This window comes from Syzygium oleosum, unplaced genomic scaffold, assembly GCF_021117445.2.
Source record: "Syzygium oleosum isolate NSW1041296 unplaced genomic scaffold, Sole_v2.1 Sole_v2.01, whole genome shotgun sequence".
Classification (NCBI taxonomy): domain Eukaryota; kingdom Viridiplantae; phylum Streptophyta; class Magnoliopsida; order Myrtales; family Myrtaceae; genus Syzygium; species Syzygium oleosum.
Window position 1 is genome coordinate 8082372 of NW_026607485.1, and position 18176 is coordinate 8100547.

The 18176-nt window shown below is 40.9% G+C and overlaps 1 protein-coding gene and 1 long non-coding RNA gene across 2 annotated transcripts; both read left to right on the top strand.

Moving 5' to 3' along the window:
* Positions 1-791: 791 nt before the first annotated feature.
* On the top strand, positions 792-11162 carry LOC115665638 (uncharacterized). The gene is made up of 3 exons (XM_056310646.1): positions 792-1861; positions 7737-8044; positions 10540-11162. The coding sequence occupies exons 1-3, from the start codon at positions 864-866 to the stop codon at positions 10893-10895; spliced, it is 1662 nt and encodes a 553-aa protein (XP_056166621.1). The 5' UTR covers positions 792-863; the 3' UTR covers positions 10896-11162.
* LOC130137946 (uncharacterized) lies at positions 1868-6994 on the top strand. The gene is made up of 2 exons (XR_008816389.1): positions 1868-2035; positions 2075-6994. It is a non-coding gene; the product is annotated as an uncharacterized LOC130137946 (long non-coding RNA).
* Positions 11163-18176: the final 7014 nt, after the last annotated feature.

The window sequence follows — 18176 nt, forward strand, 5'->3', positions numbered from 1 at the left end:
CTTCTTTACCGTTTTTTCCTCTCTTTTTTTCATTTTCCCTTATTTTCTCTTGCCAGGGCTGGCGATCGGCCACAAGCGAGGGCCGCTCTTGTTGGATTTGGCAGGGGCTCAACCCTCGTGGCTTACATTTCCTGCGCTGAGAAGAAGAAGAAGAAACAGATAGGAGGAGGATGAGGCGAGAGAGAAGGAGAAGGAGAAGGAAGAGAGATGAAGAGAAAAAATTTGAAACGTGAGTCCCACTCGGACACATGACGATTAATAAATGAAGTATCTTACCGCTTACGTGATAAGACTAACTTACTTAATATTTTCTTCAAATGCGATAAATTTAGAACTTTTTAGAATTTTCCTCTCAAATGAGCCATGGAATGATAGAGAGGGAGAATCCAAGCTGTGGAAAACTTGATGAGCTAACATTATAGCCCCTTGACATTCTTAATCTTGATGACCCAACATGTCGACACAATAATATTCCAAAGCTATCTCATTTTGTTTTTATGATTTTATAGTGAAGCACGGACGATTGATAAAAAAATATAATTAAACAAACTCAAACCATCGAATCAAAAAGATCGTCTTAAGGGCAACTCCAGCCCCACTTTTAGTTTAGAAAAATTCGTCGAATTTCGTCAAAATGCTGGACGCATGGGGCATGAAAATTTGATTTTTCCATGACTATGGTCATTGCACATATCAAATCATCTCTAGAGATATATGATACTATATAACCTTTTTAAAAACATGATATACCAAGGCAGCCTTTATACTGAAATCGTAACATTCGGTTATTCAACTATCGTCCTCTTCCCTTCACTCCCTCTCTCTCTCTCTCTCTCTCTCGCTCTCGCTCAGTTTGAGCTCCGATGGCCGGTGGCCGGAACCACCCGAAATATCACCACAAGCCCTCCAACGCCACCTCCTCCACCGCATCGTCCCACCGCTCCAACGCCGCCGCCGCCGCCGCCGCCGCCAATAACAAATCCCGGTTTGAAGCCACCTCCGTCCCTCCTCGCTCCTCCGACCCCAAACCCAGCCCCAAGACCACCGCCGCCGCCGCCAAACCCTCCCCCAGGACGGGCCCCTCCCCGAGCCCCGCCCGCCCGCGGCCCCCCGCCGGACCGAACAGCCCCGCCCCTCCCCGGGGCACCCCGCCCTCCCGCCCGCTCCCCGACCCCGCGGCCCTCGGCCCGCCCCCTCCCCCGTCCTACGGCTTCCACATGCTGGATCGCCGCACCATCGTGCTCGCCGACGGCAGCGTCCGGTCCTACTTCGCGCTCCCGCCGGATTACCAGGACTTCGCGCCGCCCCTGCCGCCGCGGCGGCGGCCGCAGGACCCCACAGCTGCCGCCGCGGGGCGGTTCTTGTCGGGAGGGCCGAGGCCGGAGTTCGGCGGGATTCCGGGCCCTGATGCCTTCCGGGGTGGCAGAGAGGAGTTGTTTGTTCGGGGGAGGCAGCCGCAGGATTACTGGAACTCGCTTGGGCTGGACTCGGTCCGGCCGGGCCCCGCGGAGGGGCCCTCGAAGAGGAAGTTTGGGGGAGAAGGAGAGGAGAGAGACCGGATAGACGATGAGCAAGACAAGGCGAGAAAGAGGCAGCAAGTTTTGCAATATGGGAACCCGGACAGGCATCCGGGTCCCGGTCCAGGTGGGTTCTTCGCTGGTCCGAGCGGAGAGGTATTCAGGGGTTCAAAGTATGGGAGTGCTCTTGAGAGTGTGCGCTTGAAGCATCTAGAGGTCGATCAGGCCAAGCTAAAGAAGGCATTTTTGCATTTCGTGAAGGTTATTAATGAGAATGGCTATCACAGGAGGAACTATCTCGAAAATGGGAAGAATGGGTCCCTTAAATGTGTTGCTTGTGGCAGGTTCGCTATACTCGCGCTATATGGCTTTCTTTTGTTCGTAATGTATTGTTTGAAGCTGATTGCCTTAAGGATTTTTTGGTTCTTTTAAGTACCGTTGTCGATTGTTCATGGTGATTCTTGAAGGTGCCGTGTTGTGTGGGTTTAGAATGTAGTCTACAGTCTTCTCAGTGTATGGTTTATCTTAGTTTTGATGTGGCAGTTCCTTTGGCAGAGGATTGGAAGAACTGGACATCTTGACATATTTAGTTTAGAGAGCATAAACCTATCATAGAGGGTTATACTATTTTTTCCCTCTTAATGGATTATAGATGTGAGCATCTCTTTTGTAGCAATAAGCGCAGCGTGTGCTTTTGCCATTAGATAATGCTGCTTTTAATTGTCACGACATAGGTCCTGCTTTGAATTTTTTGGTCAGATCACATATATTACTTAAGCAAATGAATGGGTGACATAGATTGAGAAGTGAAGCTGACTTGAATTGCATGCATTAGGTCATATCACTGAATGTATATGTATTTGACTTATAAATTGCTATGTGAAGAGGTTCATTGAGAAGTGAACCAACCTGACCTTAACTTTATGTGTTTGGGTGGTTGAATGCGGGTCTTATGAGTTCATGGCTCAAATTTCATGCATCATGGTTTGATTACCTAATTGAGGAGTCTGATAATGGTTTACTTCTTTGCCTCTTCTGGGCAAAAGTTCTACTCTTATGAATTTTTTCCATAGTTGAGTGCTGATCTTTTCGCTAGACATCCTAGTATCTGTGCTTTGTCTTTAGTTATTGAAAAAAATTATAGTCACTTTTCGTGTACAGTGCGGCATAGTTTGCATTTGATTTGATGAAACCTCTTTGCCGTTTTGGATGTCTTTAGTATTGATTTCTCCAATCACGCATGGTATGCAAAGAGAGCTCTATAATGCTTTCATGGCAATTTGAAATGATCTAGCAGGTTTTTGTTGGAGGAAATAGCAAGGAGCTCAATTGCTTTATGCTCCATGTTGTTCATATACAATGTGATGGATTGTGTGATGCCATTTGACTTTGATCTGATGAAACCTCTTTGCCGTCTGTGATGTCTTTAATATTGATTTCTCCGAATACGCATGGTATGCAAAGAGAACCCTATGATGCTTTCACGGCAATTTGAAATGATCTAGCAAGTTTTTGTTGGAGGAAATAGCAAGGAGCTCAATTGCTTTATGCTCCATGTTATGCATGTACAATGTGATGGATTGTGTGATGCCATTTGACTTTTGCCATGCTGAATGAAGAACGTTGGAGCAATGATTGGTCAACTAAGACTAGATTACAAATTTGTTATACCAAGTGATGTGATCGGATTGTGAATGAGAATTTGAACAAGTGAGCCATATTGAATACCCAATTAGCATCTGCAACATCACTTAATACCAATTCCACAATCTAGTCTCAGTACACCTAGCAGTATTCACTTATCTGTTAGGATTAGTTTTCAAGGTTGTATGGACATGTTTGGAAGTATACTATGCTCCCCTAGAAATTAAATCTGGAGGATAACAGATAAAAATCCCAATGAACATTGAGAGCATATCGGTATGTACTGTAATATTTTCGAGTTTGTTGTCAATGTTACTGTTGTGGAGTGTGTTTGCTGAATTAGAAATATTCACCTAGCAAAATTGGATTGGGTCATGAGTCAAATTAATTATTACGAATAGTTTCATTATTGAGTACATGGATGTGATTGATTTGGGGAAGAAGATAACATTTGCTAACTTTTCATTTGTTGATTTGCCTCATTGTTAATTTACAGAAATTTTCATAGTTTCATCTTATTATCTCTATTAAGTTGATATTGAAATTACTCAATTTGGAAGTCAAATATTTTTCACGTCTCTGATTCATCGTCATGTGGCACCTGCAAGACCCCCTGTTTTAAATAAAAATTTCTATTTTCTTTTCCTTTTGGGGTTACAAGCAAGTCAAGTTACTCATTGGAACTTGACTAATTGACTTACTGTATAGCTTGAGTATCAGGCTTACAAAATTCGTTGAGGCCTGATACTTGCATGAAAAGACGGATAGAATTATGTTTTATAAACATGAGAAGAAGGAACAGGATATCATGTAATTGTTTTTCTATATTGAAACTCTATTTTGAGTTCGATAGTGAGCTAGCTTATGCTAGAATAATCACTAAGACAATTGCTTCAGGTGGAGTTGAGCTCAACCATAAAGAGTAATTTATCAAGTAGAGCTTACACTTGAGTTTTCTTGATTGACTTCAAGCTGTGTATCAAGTATTGAATTAATGTATCAGCTTGACCTCTAATGATAGTCTCTGATGACTCGATTGGGATCTGTTTTGCCCATGTTGCTACATATTTATTGGCAAAAGTAAGGACAATTTAGAAATTTGACTGTTCTCATTGTGATACGGAAGCTTGATGCAGTCTTTTCTCTGCTGATAATACACAGAGAAAAGTACTTTGATTGTGTGGAGTGAGATTAGGGCACAGCCACAGACTAAATAGGTTCAGTAGTTGCCTTCAGAATTACATTTGCTCCTTGTATTCTGAAGTGAAACATTTTTTCTGCAATCTACTTCTGGAGCAACGTTAGATTGGCCAGGCGGATGCCAATGTAGATACACGTTACCGCTTCATTATTCTTGATTTGCTTGATGATCCCGTTTGGTGGTATAAAATATTTTCTGGAAGGGTCTGCAGTGTTTTTGATGTGCTCGATGTTCTCATATTCCTGTATTTTGTGTGTTGTAAGTACAACAAATTATGATGCTTTCTATTATGCAAGTAGTAGAATTACAATAATATAGCTTATGGTTGATAAAATTAGGTGTGAATCACCACTTTTTTTATGTGCTCAAGTCTTTTTTCCTCTTCCAACGGTAATATGATAGTATCTTTGATAAATTTATCATAAACAAAAGGGTATATGTGGCATTTAGAAATTGTTTCTTTATGAGTTGTTGGTTGTAATAATACAGAAGGTTGCTGCACTAGATATAAGAATGAGCTATGGATATGTGTTTTGCCTATTTTAGTATGCTTTGTTTGTGAGTTATTCATCTGGTTGAAAGACCATTACGAATTTGTTCTTCTGCTGAGATATGAGTACTTCTTTTGCAGCAGTGTGAAGATTCATGAATTTATTTGTGCAAGATGAATGATTCTCTCTTTTGATCCGCAGAGGGGGGGATTGGTTTTATTTTCTCAGTAACCATTCCTATGAAACTCTTCTGTTTGAGTGACATGCTTATCATCCATTTATCCATTTCTCTCCAGCCTTTCTAGAAATTGAGTCTTTCTTTGTGAAGTTTATTGTCAGTCTAAAAAGACTATCTGGATTCCCACCTTTGTTGGCCTCATATAGCTTGTCTGATGAAGTATAGGGAGAATAGATGTTAAATTTATTCTTCTGTAAGGTTGAGACATACTTGCTTCGGAACTATGTAATGCTATATTAGTCCTTATTATGAACTATGAAAGCTTTAGTGGATTTTAATTGTTGAATGGGTGCTAATTAGGATAAGATGAGAGATAACCATTTGAGATTGTGGTCACATGAAACAGTTCCATTCAGATGTTTCTGTAACCTGCTGGAATTTTACACTATCCAGGTCAAATGAAGGAAACGGAATTGACTTAATGAAGGATATGGGGTACTTGGGTATCACTATGAATATATGTTACTGAATGCAAAACAGAAAAAAAAATGTCTTTTATTTTTAGCTTTTTACTTACTTCAAATATGAGGTTATCGTTGCAATGATTCTTTTTACTTATCTGATTTGTGGGTCTATCATGAAGTGAGGTGACTAAATTTCTGCACGGAATTTGTCAAGTAATAGTTACTATGTAACTATTTCCCCTTGATTGGTTGGCATTGTCGTGTCCATGCCATGAGGATTTGACTATGTCAGTAGCTTTGTTCTTGACTGTGTATGTGCCATTATAGTTTTCATTTGTTAGCATGATGATTCTTGTTCGTTTTAAGTCTGTTATTTGGCGCTTTTTAGTTTTGGCATATTGTCCAGATGGATAGATGTGCAAATTGGCTGCATTGAATTCATAGTCATGAAAAGGGGGGTTAAAGGCAGAATAACAAGATATAGATCACTAAAACCATCAGTTACCTTTAGAAGTGCCTCTTTGATTATAGAACTAGGACTAGGAACTTCTTTAGTAAACTTCTAGACTTGCTGGAGATGGATTGTTAATGGAACCTTGGAGGATCCTGATTTTTGGCCTTAGCATTTTCTTCAGATTTGGAGTTGCTAGGAACATCCGCAATTAAAGTGCTTTCACGAGAAGTATAGCCTGGAAGGGTGGAGGGATGCTAAGAAGGATGTTTAAATCATGGATCTTTCCTAGTATTTGGTACTATATGGTTATGAGAGGATCCATCTAAGCATGTGATTGATTGTTTCTGGTTGACAGGCTGATTGGTGTCCAAAACATCTGACACTGCTTAAAAGTTAAATTGAAGTGATCAAAACTGATGATTTGTGGTTGATTCTGTTTGAGGACAAACATCTAGTCTTTCTAATCCTTTGGTTCAGTTTTTCTGTTTGTTTCCAGCCACAGTGGCAAAAACAATAGGCTTGAAGAGGATTTGTTCTTTATCTACATTATGCGGTGTATAAGCATACAACAACATGAAAACCTTTTATGGTATACAAAAAGTGCATTGTTACCATAAATATTTCTGACTGATTTCCTTGAAGGTACCAAGGGGGGTTCCTACAGCCCCTACATAACGGCTTCATAATGAAAGACACCCCTATGCAAAATTATGCACAAAAGATTGCTTCTGACATTTCAAACAAACTAGAAATATGGAATTGTACTGCCTACAATACACAATGTGAAAGGGGTATGACCAACCATTGTTAAAGATCTCTCAAGCTGTTTCAACCTGTCTTTCTCCAAAAGACAAGTAGAGAAATCATCGCACTATCTATTATCCAACACACGAACTAATGGCCCCTCTCCAAGCTCAAAATTCGTGTAGTATCATGCCTGAATTCACCCTCTTTACTTAAAAAAAATGCAAAAATGTAGTCCAAAGTTGTCTAGCCTGATTACAATGTAAAGTGATTCACAGTCTCCCCCTCATCTTACACAAAATGGCTAGTGTTTTCATTTCTTTTGATGATTGTCCAAAGTTACTTAATGATGCGATCATACAATTGTAATAAAGACTATATCTAAGTCGTTCTCCAACTAATTAATGTTTAAAAAGTAGTCTTCTCTTAATTACTTGAAACCTGAAAACCAAGTTGGAGTGGGACTGGATTTCAGTCCGGTTCTTGTTTTAACTTCAATTTCAGGTCAGTTCAGTGCTGGTTGCCTACAAGAATTTTAAGTGATTCTAGTGTGGATTTTAGCACATGACCTTACCGGTCTGGCCTGTTTGCGCTTGTATTGCTGGGTTTGCATTTGTTAGATGTATGCTAGAGATAAAAAAATGGGCCTTCTGAAATTCTTCTCTTTGAGTCCTTTCATAACTGATGTGCCCTACATTAGATTATGTTGACCTATATAAAAAAAGAGCCCTTCCATTACCTATAAAATCTTCTTGATATGATTTTGTGGTCGATAAGTAATTTTCATTTATTGCTTTTCAACATTGGTGAGGCAAGAAATGGAATGGATGTAGCTGTTCTTCTGATTATTGACGAGGCAGTTCTTCTGATTGCCAAATTATTATAGCTCATTAGTTTGCAAAATGGCACTGATTACTCGCCTTTGATTTCCTCTTCATATCAGAATTCATTGCCTAATCCTTCTGCATTCATAGTTTGTGGGTGCCCAACAATGTTAGGATATAGTTGAGAAGTTCTTCATTTCATTTGATATGCAAATACAGGTCGTCTAAAGAGTTTCAAGATGTGCATGGTCTCATCATGCATACTTACAACTCAGAAAATGCCGACTTGTGTGTGGATCACTTGGGCTTACACAAAGCTCTATGTGCTTTAATGGGTTGGAACTATGCAAAGCCTCCCGATAATTCGAAGGCTTACCAATCCTTACCTGCTGAAGAAGCAGCGGCTAACCTGGAGGATCTGATCATGTGGCCGCCAATGGTTATCATTCATAATACAATTACTGGAAAGAGTAAAGAAGGGCGCATGGAGGGGTTGGGAATCAAAGCCATGGATAATTATGTCAAAGGTATAATCCACCGCCATGCTTTATTGTGTTCTTCAAGGTTCTTGCATCTGGTGTGATCCGTTTATGGTCTACTCTATTCCATCTACCCGACTTTCGTCTGCAGCCTGACCTTTTAAACCCAGTTATGCTACATGAAAATAGATATGATTTGAATGTTAGTTCTGATCTTGTAAAGTCATTCCTCCACGCATTCTGACCAAGTTTACTGGTGAGGTCATGCCTAATTAATGACGACATATTTGAGGTTCAGTCAGTAAAGTGAGATTCTTCTATTTTGATCTTTACTTTGCTGTTAGTACTACCTCAGAATTTCCATCTTGAAGCAAGGGTTGGACTAGTTCTGAAAAATTCCACTGACAGAGCTGAATGGTTCCAGGAATACCATGCTATTTATAGTCGAAGCCTAGTAGATTGGGATTGTAATTGCAATAATCCGCTGTTGAGTTTGTATTTTGTCGAGCTTGTGAAAGTACTATATTGTAGCATTTTGTTTTCTTAGAACCACAATCCACTTGTTCTGATACAAGGACATGGAAACTGTGTCAGTTAAATAATAATCTAAACCCAATGCTGTATTCCTGACTAGAGGTTCCTTGATTGTTGAACAATTTGATATTCTGCTAAGCATTTGAAAAATGAGAGAGAATGCAAATCGTGCTATAAGGATGAAGCATGCTGTCCCTTTTTTAAAAGGTTGAAGCTTACCAAAATAAGTGATAAGTTTTGAATTTTGGTATGCTTCGCACTGATATATGCTGTTCTACACTCACAGTGGGTCAGCTGTGTAAGTCTTTGTTATTTGGGATTACATTGAGGTGAACAACATATCCTAGTCTAATTACTGAAGATTTTATAGGCACCAGGTGCCTAAATGTTTTTGAATCTTTTCACATCCAATAGCTTTGGGCTGTGTGCGACAGATGGTAGGGTTAGGGCGGGTAAGGTACCAGGGACCAAGAGATGTTAACCAATTTCAAGTGGGTATATTACAATGGAGTAGTGTAACGAGTTATTTTATGACAGTGTTAATATGCTAGTGCTAGCTGTTAGGATATAATTTATAATTTTTTTAATAAGTATGGAAAGGGCCTCAGAACAAGATTGGTTTAGCTGCAGGTTTAAAGCCCGGGGGCCTTGGCTTTTGCCCTGATTTTGATTTTTTAATTTAATTTATTGATCGGCATCAAAAGTCGGTCAAAAGTCAACCTGAAAAAGTTAGAAGCAGAAGTTAGAAGCAGATGTTGCTCCTCTAGCTTTTGGGTAGAGTGAAGGTGAATAAATTCCTTATAAAATGTATCATATTTGAAGGCTCGACTTCTAGTATCTCCTTAGCAAAAGTGAAATGATAGAAATATTATAAGTTACTCTTCCCAAGTACTAAATCCAGTACTAGTCTCGGCTAGATCTGAAATACCAAAACTGAAAGCTTAAGCTTCTTGAGGCGTGCTCTTAAATGGCATACCTTGGAGTTCCATCTGTTTGATCTTGTAAAGGATCAGATAGTGTTTCATCTGTTTGACATCCTGATAGATGTACTTGAAGTCATGTAACACTGAATCTTGATGTTTCGACTAAGTGTTTGATTCAAGTTAATGTTGGTCTGATAGTTGTCTGTTTCACTTTAACAATTTTTTTTGTACAAGTTCATATAATTTCATTCAGCGAGTACCTTTCACTATATTTTTTGTATTAGTTGAAGGTGCTACTGTCAATGCTTTCCTCTCCTCCTAATGCTGCGGCAGATAGTATGTAGTGACAACAATTTAGGCAGTCATTCACGCCTGTATGATTGAGTAGATATTAGAGTTGACCAGGGTAGAAAAGTAGCATCTTCTTTTCTCTGCGATGCTGTCGAATGGATGTTTAGTCTTTCAGCAGGAAATAGATGTTATTTTGTACTTTGCCTTTTTAAGTTTCTCTTCTTGTATACCACGTGTTTAGTGCTGGTGTCCATGGGACTGTCTGCAGAATACATTAAACTAGCTGCTTTACATGAAAATTACTCTGGTTGACTAGTTTAGGTCACCGAATTGTGTGAAATCAATGAGTCAGATTGGTTTGATGTCCTTTTGAATGATTGATTCATAAATTTTGGTAATCATGGCCATTGGGTCATGATAAATTATTGATTTGGAAATGACACAAGGCTGGCTGATATTTTCTTCTCCACGTTTTTTTTTTTTTGGGGGCGTGCGGCGCACATAGAATGGTAGATTCTGAATTCGATAAGCGTTTGAACTTAAGTATAGATCAACCTTTGTTAGGGCAAGGATATTTGTACACTTGTAGTTTGATTGGCATCATCAGGTGAAAAAAATTCTAGTGTCTATTCTGCAGTCTAATTTTCTTCAAACAAGAGTAACCAATTGGAATAGATGGGGACCTGATTAGAACCTTTGCCAATGATTTCCATTTGGGTTTATTGCTGCTCGGTATATGAGATACTGTAGTTCTTTTTGACTTGTTGTATTCTCTTATTCTTTTGTGGTTTTCAGAGCTTGGATTTATGGGTGGCAAGTCAAAGTCCTTATATGGCAGAGAGGGTCATCTAGGGATAACCCTGATTAAGTTTTCTGCGGACCAATCAGGCCTTAAAGAGGCCTTGCAGCTAGCGGAACACTTTGAGAAGGACAATCATGGACGCAAGAGTTGGGCTCGTTTACAGCCCTTGACATTGGGGAAGGATGATGAAAACAATCCAAACCTTGTCAGGGTGGATGTGAGGACAGGGGAGAAAAGGAGGATTTTCTATGGTTATCTTGGAACAGCCTCAGATATGGATAAGTTGGACTTCGACACACGGAAGAAGGTGATATTTGAGAGTAGGAGGGAATGCTTATCATCCAGTTAGAATTTCGCCGATGACAACTCAATGTGCTTGTGTCACATAGATCTTCTCAGCCAAAGTATCTTGACTGTGAATATAACCTTTAGTGGCTGTGAGAAATGATGAATACCTATGTGTTCAATTGCTGACGATGCTAAGATTATCAAGAGGCGGACAGCCTCTGAGTATGGTTTTTTTATTTTGATATAGTAACACTAATTTTTTAAGCATAAAATTTTTCCAGCTTTAAGTTGGATCTGCTAATATATCCTTAAAGGTTTGTTCTTTGAAGTATATATCAAGTGTGAACAGCTGCGGGAAATCCACACTTACATTAAGCTGATTTTCTCATACATCGAAAGATGTGCATGATTTCTTTTAGTAAAGCAGATGTGAAACGAGATTGATCCTATAGTAAAGTTTCTTCTTTGTTCTTTTGCGCTCTGTTTTGCATAGTTGTCTGTTGGGCCACTTTTCTTCTTTATGGTGTCGGTATGTGTTTGTTGGTTCTGTTGGTCAATTGACTGTTTGGTTTGCAGTCCCTTCTTTATTTTAAGGAGCACCACAAATGCACCTGCTAGCTGAAAGATTTGACAGCTGAAGAGTTGCTCCTAAAGTTTGAAGATTAGGAGTAGAGAGTCCAGGGACAGGTTCTATAAGTGGTAACCTAGGTCAGAGTTCTCTATATAAGGGGCAGCATCTCCTCTTCCAGCCATTAGAATTTAAAATAGTCTGAAGCTTGTGCTTGAGTGCTAGATGCTTTTATTATCAGGTGCCCATGCCGGCTTCTCTGCCTGAAATCCCACTGGTTCCTGTTGTTATTCATGGTTTTGGTAGGTGCTGGTTCCATGGACTCCTATAAGAACCATGAAGCTAATCATTTGATTCTTGTTCATTACCGTGCTGGATTTGTGCCTGCCTCCAGAAAATCAACTGTCATTGCTTTGCCTTGCTCTTCTTTTTCAAGTTTGATACTTTGAGGACATTTTGATTTGTGCTGCCTGCAGCAAATAAATAAACACGGCTCTCTCTCTCTCTCTCTCTCTGTGGACAATTTTCTCGACAGTTTATCTAGATTCTTGTCGGTAAAATTTGACAATCACAGCAGAGGCTGCAAACAATTGCTCTCGGTGGTATGATTTCATCAGGTAGAATTAACCTTTTTGTTTCACTGGAGGCAGCATTTACTTCCTACATGTGAATTGAGAAGGAAGTGAATGGAGGTGGATTAAGTAGTCAAGAAGGGTTGAAGGGGGGGGGGGGGGTGAAAAGTGGAAGAATGTATGATGTGCACAGTGCGGTTCATGTAAGCGTGCACCCATTGCTCCACGCTTTTCTTTTCTGCTTTTATCTAGCACAGTTGTGCCAGAGTCACTGCAATCGGACTGGTAAGTTACCTTTTTTACGTTCTGGGATGCATCTCGGGTTGCGCTTTCGTGTGGTCTCTATGTTTCAGACAACCTTAAACCCGTGAACTGGGTGCATAAGTAGGTTCAATCCCTAATAAAGGGCAGTTCAATACAAGTGCAGCAGCGTCGGAGTGAGGTTTTTAAGACCTTTCCTGAATTGCGGAGTTTGTGATTCAATCTTTCATAGCTATGCACACTGAAATATTCAGGATAGCTCTTGAACAAGACGATCTCCAGGTTGTCACGAAATGACTTTGGTGATGAAACGGTAGAAACGCGAGACTTAGAATAGTCCAATGATGCCTAATTTCTCACCGACAGAGTTTGGTAGGCGGCTACATTCTATTTAGTGGTCGGAATTTTATATTACTGGGTGATGATGGTTAGGTGCAAGATTCCCAGGCGCTTCAGATTTCTAAAGATTGTTAAAGTAGAATGATTCCATGGTGCTTATTTCTCTGTAGTTAGCATAACTTACTCGGCAACTTTGGGTAATTGCTCTGAGTTCTTTACAGGGTTACTCGCATTTTAGAGTTAAGTTTCGTCGTCGGAGAAGAGAATATCGCCGAATGTTCTCATGCATGAACAGATGCGATTCGGAACTAATGTTGTTTCGATTAGTCAGGTAAAACATGCTTGTGCCCACGCTCGGTAAGTTCCTTCTTTCCCTTTCCATTGTCAAGTCGACTCGTGGCGTGTTGGGTTTTGTAAGCTCGTTCTCTCTCTCTCTCTCTCTCACACACACACAAAAGGAAAGGGAAAACGTAATCGTTCCATGTGCTAACATTGGTTTAGCCTGTTCACTTTGCTTGATCATTGGTTAAACCCTGTTTCGAACCATCGCTTACAATCATTCCTTGGCTTACAATGTACCACCGGCCACCCCTACCAAAACCAACGTGGACCCATCATGATCCTTGGTTTCCAAGTGACGAACATGATAAAAGCGATTCATAAAGATAAGATCCCAGCACGGATTATGACACGTTAGCTAATCTAATCTCTAGCCCCGAATCTCTCTTAAATTTCTCGTTGCCTTCCTTCGACAACGAAAGCGTGGGACGGCGCCCAACCGCATGCATGCATGGACGGACTCCTACCCATGATCGTCATCATCACCATCATCGCCAAATTGATCGAAATTTCGTTCACGGTCCGATGAATTGAATTGAATCGAATCGATGAAATCTTTTCGGCATACGTTTCTTTCTTTCTAGGGGGTCCTTGGCGTGTGGTGGGGACGATGTGGAATTCGCGTCTCGAGAATGAATTTTGCTTCCCACCATCCATTATTGAGCTCCTCCTCCTCCGGTTTCTCCTCCTCGCCCACCAAATTGGACCCACGATCTCTTCTTTGTGTGCCTAACTGTTTCTGGTTTGTCATGTCGAAAAGCATATTCTGTCAACTTTGTTATCTCTGCGAATTCTTATTTTATATATCATTCTTGGTATTATATTCAAACTGTTTTCAATTCTAGCATGATGTCACGACTGGTTTAGTGGGGAACTTTGAAAAATCTCTGGCTGACGGGTAAGTTTGAAATCCAGGTTGTGCAACTAACCCCAAATTTGGTATAGTAACCATGTTATTTGCACGATTTTGCATTATATGCATCTCAATTAACTTTAGAGCTTGAATACAAATTTTTCATTTTTTTTTTTCGGACCATTGCTTCACATGTCGCTGTTGCACAATACTCGACTTGGTACTCGGCTTAGTACACCCTCAATTTCAATTCCAGTTTTAGGTGATACCCGACTTCGTACTCTCCTTTCAAGTTTCACCACTGTTATGGTCGTTGTTGGTTAAGAATGCCATCGTAAGTGTTGTTACTACCCTCACCACGGTCACTCTCGATGGTTAATTCTTTTTATGGTACATCGTCATCGTCGTTGTTAACATTGCTTCAATTTGATAGAAAATCGATTCATGTAGCCGAAATTAATGTTCTCTAAATCTGTCAAAGAAAGGTCTTTGAATTATATAAATATCTATATTTTGCCAGCAAATATAGAAAACAGTTTACTTAGGATATTCTACTGTGAAAGAAACAGATACTTTAACACCTATTACATGCAAGTCGAATTAGAGATGACATGTTGGAATTCGACGAATGGAGTGCCGCAAACGCAAAATAAGTTGGGATATATATTTTTAGAAAGTCAAATATAAAAATTCAAGTTCATAAGTAAAGAAAGGTCACATGTATATAAAGAGCATGTAAAGCCGTAGGTAGGTCAATTTCTTTTCTCAAGAGTAAAATCGGTTCCTTGCGCCTCCATCCGGGCCATCACCCCTTCCTTTCCAAACGAAAACAGTTAAATGTCGGGGTTGGGAACACCCAATCAGCCGGTGGATGATGCATTGACATAAATATTAAGCATCGATCATGAGAAATTGAACATGACCGACTTTTCTAAATACCCATTTGCAATATTATATCAAAATGCATACACATTTCAGTAATATTCCACATTTACTTTAGAATACTCCATTCTCTATACCTGCTCATTCCTCTCTCTCTGTCCATACCCCATATGATCACTTTTTCCTGCAATGGTTGAAGCGCATGCCTGAGAATTTGGCAGGGGGGAATGTTAAACCACAGGCCACATGCAAAAGATCTGACCGTCTGCTTCCCCCCCTCACTCCCCACAAAAATAAAATTAATAACTTGAAATAATTATGGGAATAAAAAAATTTAAAAAATTTTGATTAAAAAAATAAAATTTAAAAAAAAGGAGGGGAGGAAGGAAGGAAGGAGGAGTGTCCGGCGATGGCTTTACTTTATCTGACTCAAACCCATGTGGTGGTCAGTGGCCCTGCCCCACCACCCCCCACCCACTCCCTCCCCCCTCCTCCCTCTCCCTACTCTTCAATCTTCGGTTTCTGCGAAAGCTGCCTCTCTCTCTCTCTCTATCTCTACCTTCTTCTTCTGCTACTGTTTCCCTCTCCACCGAAACAGGGGACGCCTCAAAATCCAGAAAAAAAGCTTTGCCCAGGTTCTTATCCTGCGCACCTTCCCTCTGCTTCGAGGTCGGGCCGTTGCGTGGATCGGGTCGAAAATGGTCCCGTCCGAAATAGACCCATTTGCCAACAGACATGCAGTCATGCTGATAAAGGCAAATGGAGGGTGGGGCTAGAGAGGATTAGGTATGGGGTTCGATGCCTGCGAGCACCGCATACACAATACAAATCTAGCGACTCATATTCGACTTATATTTAATCTAATTTAGGAAAATTCGTACCCAAACTGAGATGGCGATGCAGTGGGTGAGGGCGAGAGATGATGAACAAGAGCAGTAAAGGCAGATTGAATTTAAGTAAATTGTAAATTCATTTATGACCTATTTAACGTCTATGTATCTGACAAAAAAAAAACATACTCATGTATATTTAAACTCATTTACTGCATAACAACTCAACCCATTATTTATTGCATTTTATAAAATTAACGTTGGGAATAAGAAGAGGCTCCTAAAAATGCACATCATTACGATTAAAATTTAGCAACGGAGGATAAAAAAGTAAATTCAAAATATAACTCGAAGAATTGCGGTAGAAATGATCCTATAGAGTTGATAAAAGGTAACATTGCAAATAAAGGGGAGTTACTAGCGGATACGCAAGGCATATTGATTTGATTCACTAGATGACACTACTATATATAAAGTGGGGGTGAGCATCGGGTAGGGTCATCCTGAAAATTTGACCAAATTAGCCTATATGGTTCGTTTTGGTCCGAATCTATCGAAACCCTAGTTCCAAAAATTTGAAACCGGGTATCATAACTCGGGTCCCAAGTTCAAGGTGTTGAATTGGACCGTATAAGGGAACTGGTCTTGTTTAATAAAGAAGAATAACCTAAATTAATAGAGGTTTCTTCGGCAGATGAAAGAAAAGCCGCAACGAGGCTCGCCCTATCGCTCGGGGCTTGCCCCTCCTACTCATCCGTTGCTCGCCCTCCTCATTCCTCTGCCGCTCGCCTCGCCCATCGCAACTCATGCGGCAGTTGCTGGAGCTCAAATATGAAAAATTTTGACCTTAACCCTGTGAATCATCTTTTTCCCATTGGAGAGGCAGAAGCTCTCCAATTAGGGTGGAGACAAATATTTCCCGAAAAAAAAGAAAAATTAAATTTCACTTCACGTCATATGACAAAAAATGGAATGGACGAAAAATATTTTCAATCTATCGTCGATAGATTTTTTTTTTCATTGGCTAACTATTTCAAACAATACAGGTCATCACTTTTAAGAAAATATTTTTAAAATTATTCATTTTTCACGAAATAAATGAAGTCGAAATTTTGCTTAGTCTTTCCGTCTCTCTCTATATACAATTCATTCTCTCCGCCATAAACTCTTATTTATTTGGGTGTGATCTTTCTATGTTTCTCTAACCTACTAAATGGGATGTGCAAATATTTTGCGAGTGCCAACCTTTTTATTGAAATGCAATGATGAAAGGTCTAATTCTAGGTTTAGGACTATGATCAAAGCATCAATGATCGTCTTGGATGCAAAGTGCTTTTCCAAAGCAAGGTAAAATGCACATATGGTCACGTGATGCAAAGTAGAAGAGGAGTCTAGAAAAGTGTAGAGGGGAGATTAAATATATATTTTTCAATAATGGCCTACTGCTCATTTTTTTTGGATTTTAGTCAATGTGGATTTCAACTGTTATTTTACCTAACATTTTGATTTTACATGGCAAAAAAATAATAATAATATCAGAAGATGCAATTGTCAAACCAGTGGAGCACATATTTTTAACGGCATGTTTGTCTCGGGTTTGTAAAATTAAGGATAAATATCATAAAAAATTTCAAATTTTTTTTTATGTCACCAAAAACTTTAAATTTATTCACTATGACACAAATACCTCAATTTTTTTTAGTATTATGAAAAAATCCAAACTTATACATGTGTGACACGTATACTCTCTATTTCAGTTCCATCCTAGATATATTACCAATTCAAGATTTTTTATGACACAAAAAAAAGGTTTGGGATACATGAGTCACAATGGGTAAGTTTATGATTTTTAGTGACACCAAAAAAAAGTTCGGGTATTTGTGTCTCTGGGGCGGCATAATTTTAGGATTATTTTGTGGTATTAATCTTAAAATTAAAATTTTTTTTCTAGTCGTTATTGAAAATTTAAAAATCCCGAAAAGATTCTACGTGCCTTGTTTTTGCGAAAGATCTAAGATATTTTTAATTAAAAAAAAGCGTGTAAGTACGTGGGTTGTCAAAATTTAGGCTCCGTTCGTTTGGCGGAAAATATTCTTCCGGAAAATATTTTCCGGGTTTTCCGGTGTTTGGGGGGCAGAAAACGTTTTCCGTGGAAAAATATTTTCCTTCCCCCCTTCACAAAATAGCCTAAGTCTATGGAAAATGACTTCCGTTTCTTCAAAAGCGGAAATCATTTTCCGGAGCTTCTTCTTCTTCTTCTTTAATAAGGTTGCCGGCCACCACCGCCTCAGTCGCCGGCCATTGCCCCGCCCGCCCGCCGCCGCCCGCCGCCGCCCGCCGCCCGCCGCCGCCGCCCGGTCGCCGCCGGCGCCGCCGCGCGCCGCCCGCCGCCGCCGCCCGCCGCCGCCGCGCCGCCCGCCGCCGCCCGCCGCCGCCGCCCGCCGCCCGCCGCGCCGCCCCGCCGCCGCCGGTCGCCGGTCGCCGCCGCCCGTCGCCGGCCGCCCGCCCGTCGCCCGCCGCCGATCGTCGCCGCCGCCGGTCGCCCCGCCGCCGCCGCCCCCGCCGGTCGCCGGCCGCGCCCCGCCGGTCGCCCGCACGCCGCCGCCCCCGATCGCCGGCACGCCGCCCGCCGCCCGCCGGTCCCGCCGCCCGCCCGCCGCCGCCGCCGGTCGCCGGCCCGCCGCCGCCGCCCGCCCGG

What these genes read in the sequence shown, in the direction of transcription:
- LOC115665638 (XM_056310646.1), top strand. Translation starts at nt 864, where the DNA reads ATGGCCGGTGGCCGGAACCACCCGAAATATCACCACAAGCCCTCCAAC. An exon ending in AAATGTGTTGCTTGTGGCAG is followed by an intron (nt 1,862 to 7,736) that starts GTTCGCTATACT and finishes ATGCAAATACAG; the next exon opens with GTCGTCTAAAGAGTTTCAAG. An exon ending in CATGGATAATTATGTCAAAG is followed by an intron (nt 8,045 to 10,539) that starts GTATAATCCACC and finishes TGTGGTTTTCAG; the next exon opens with AGCTTGGATTTATGGGTGGC.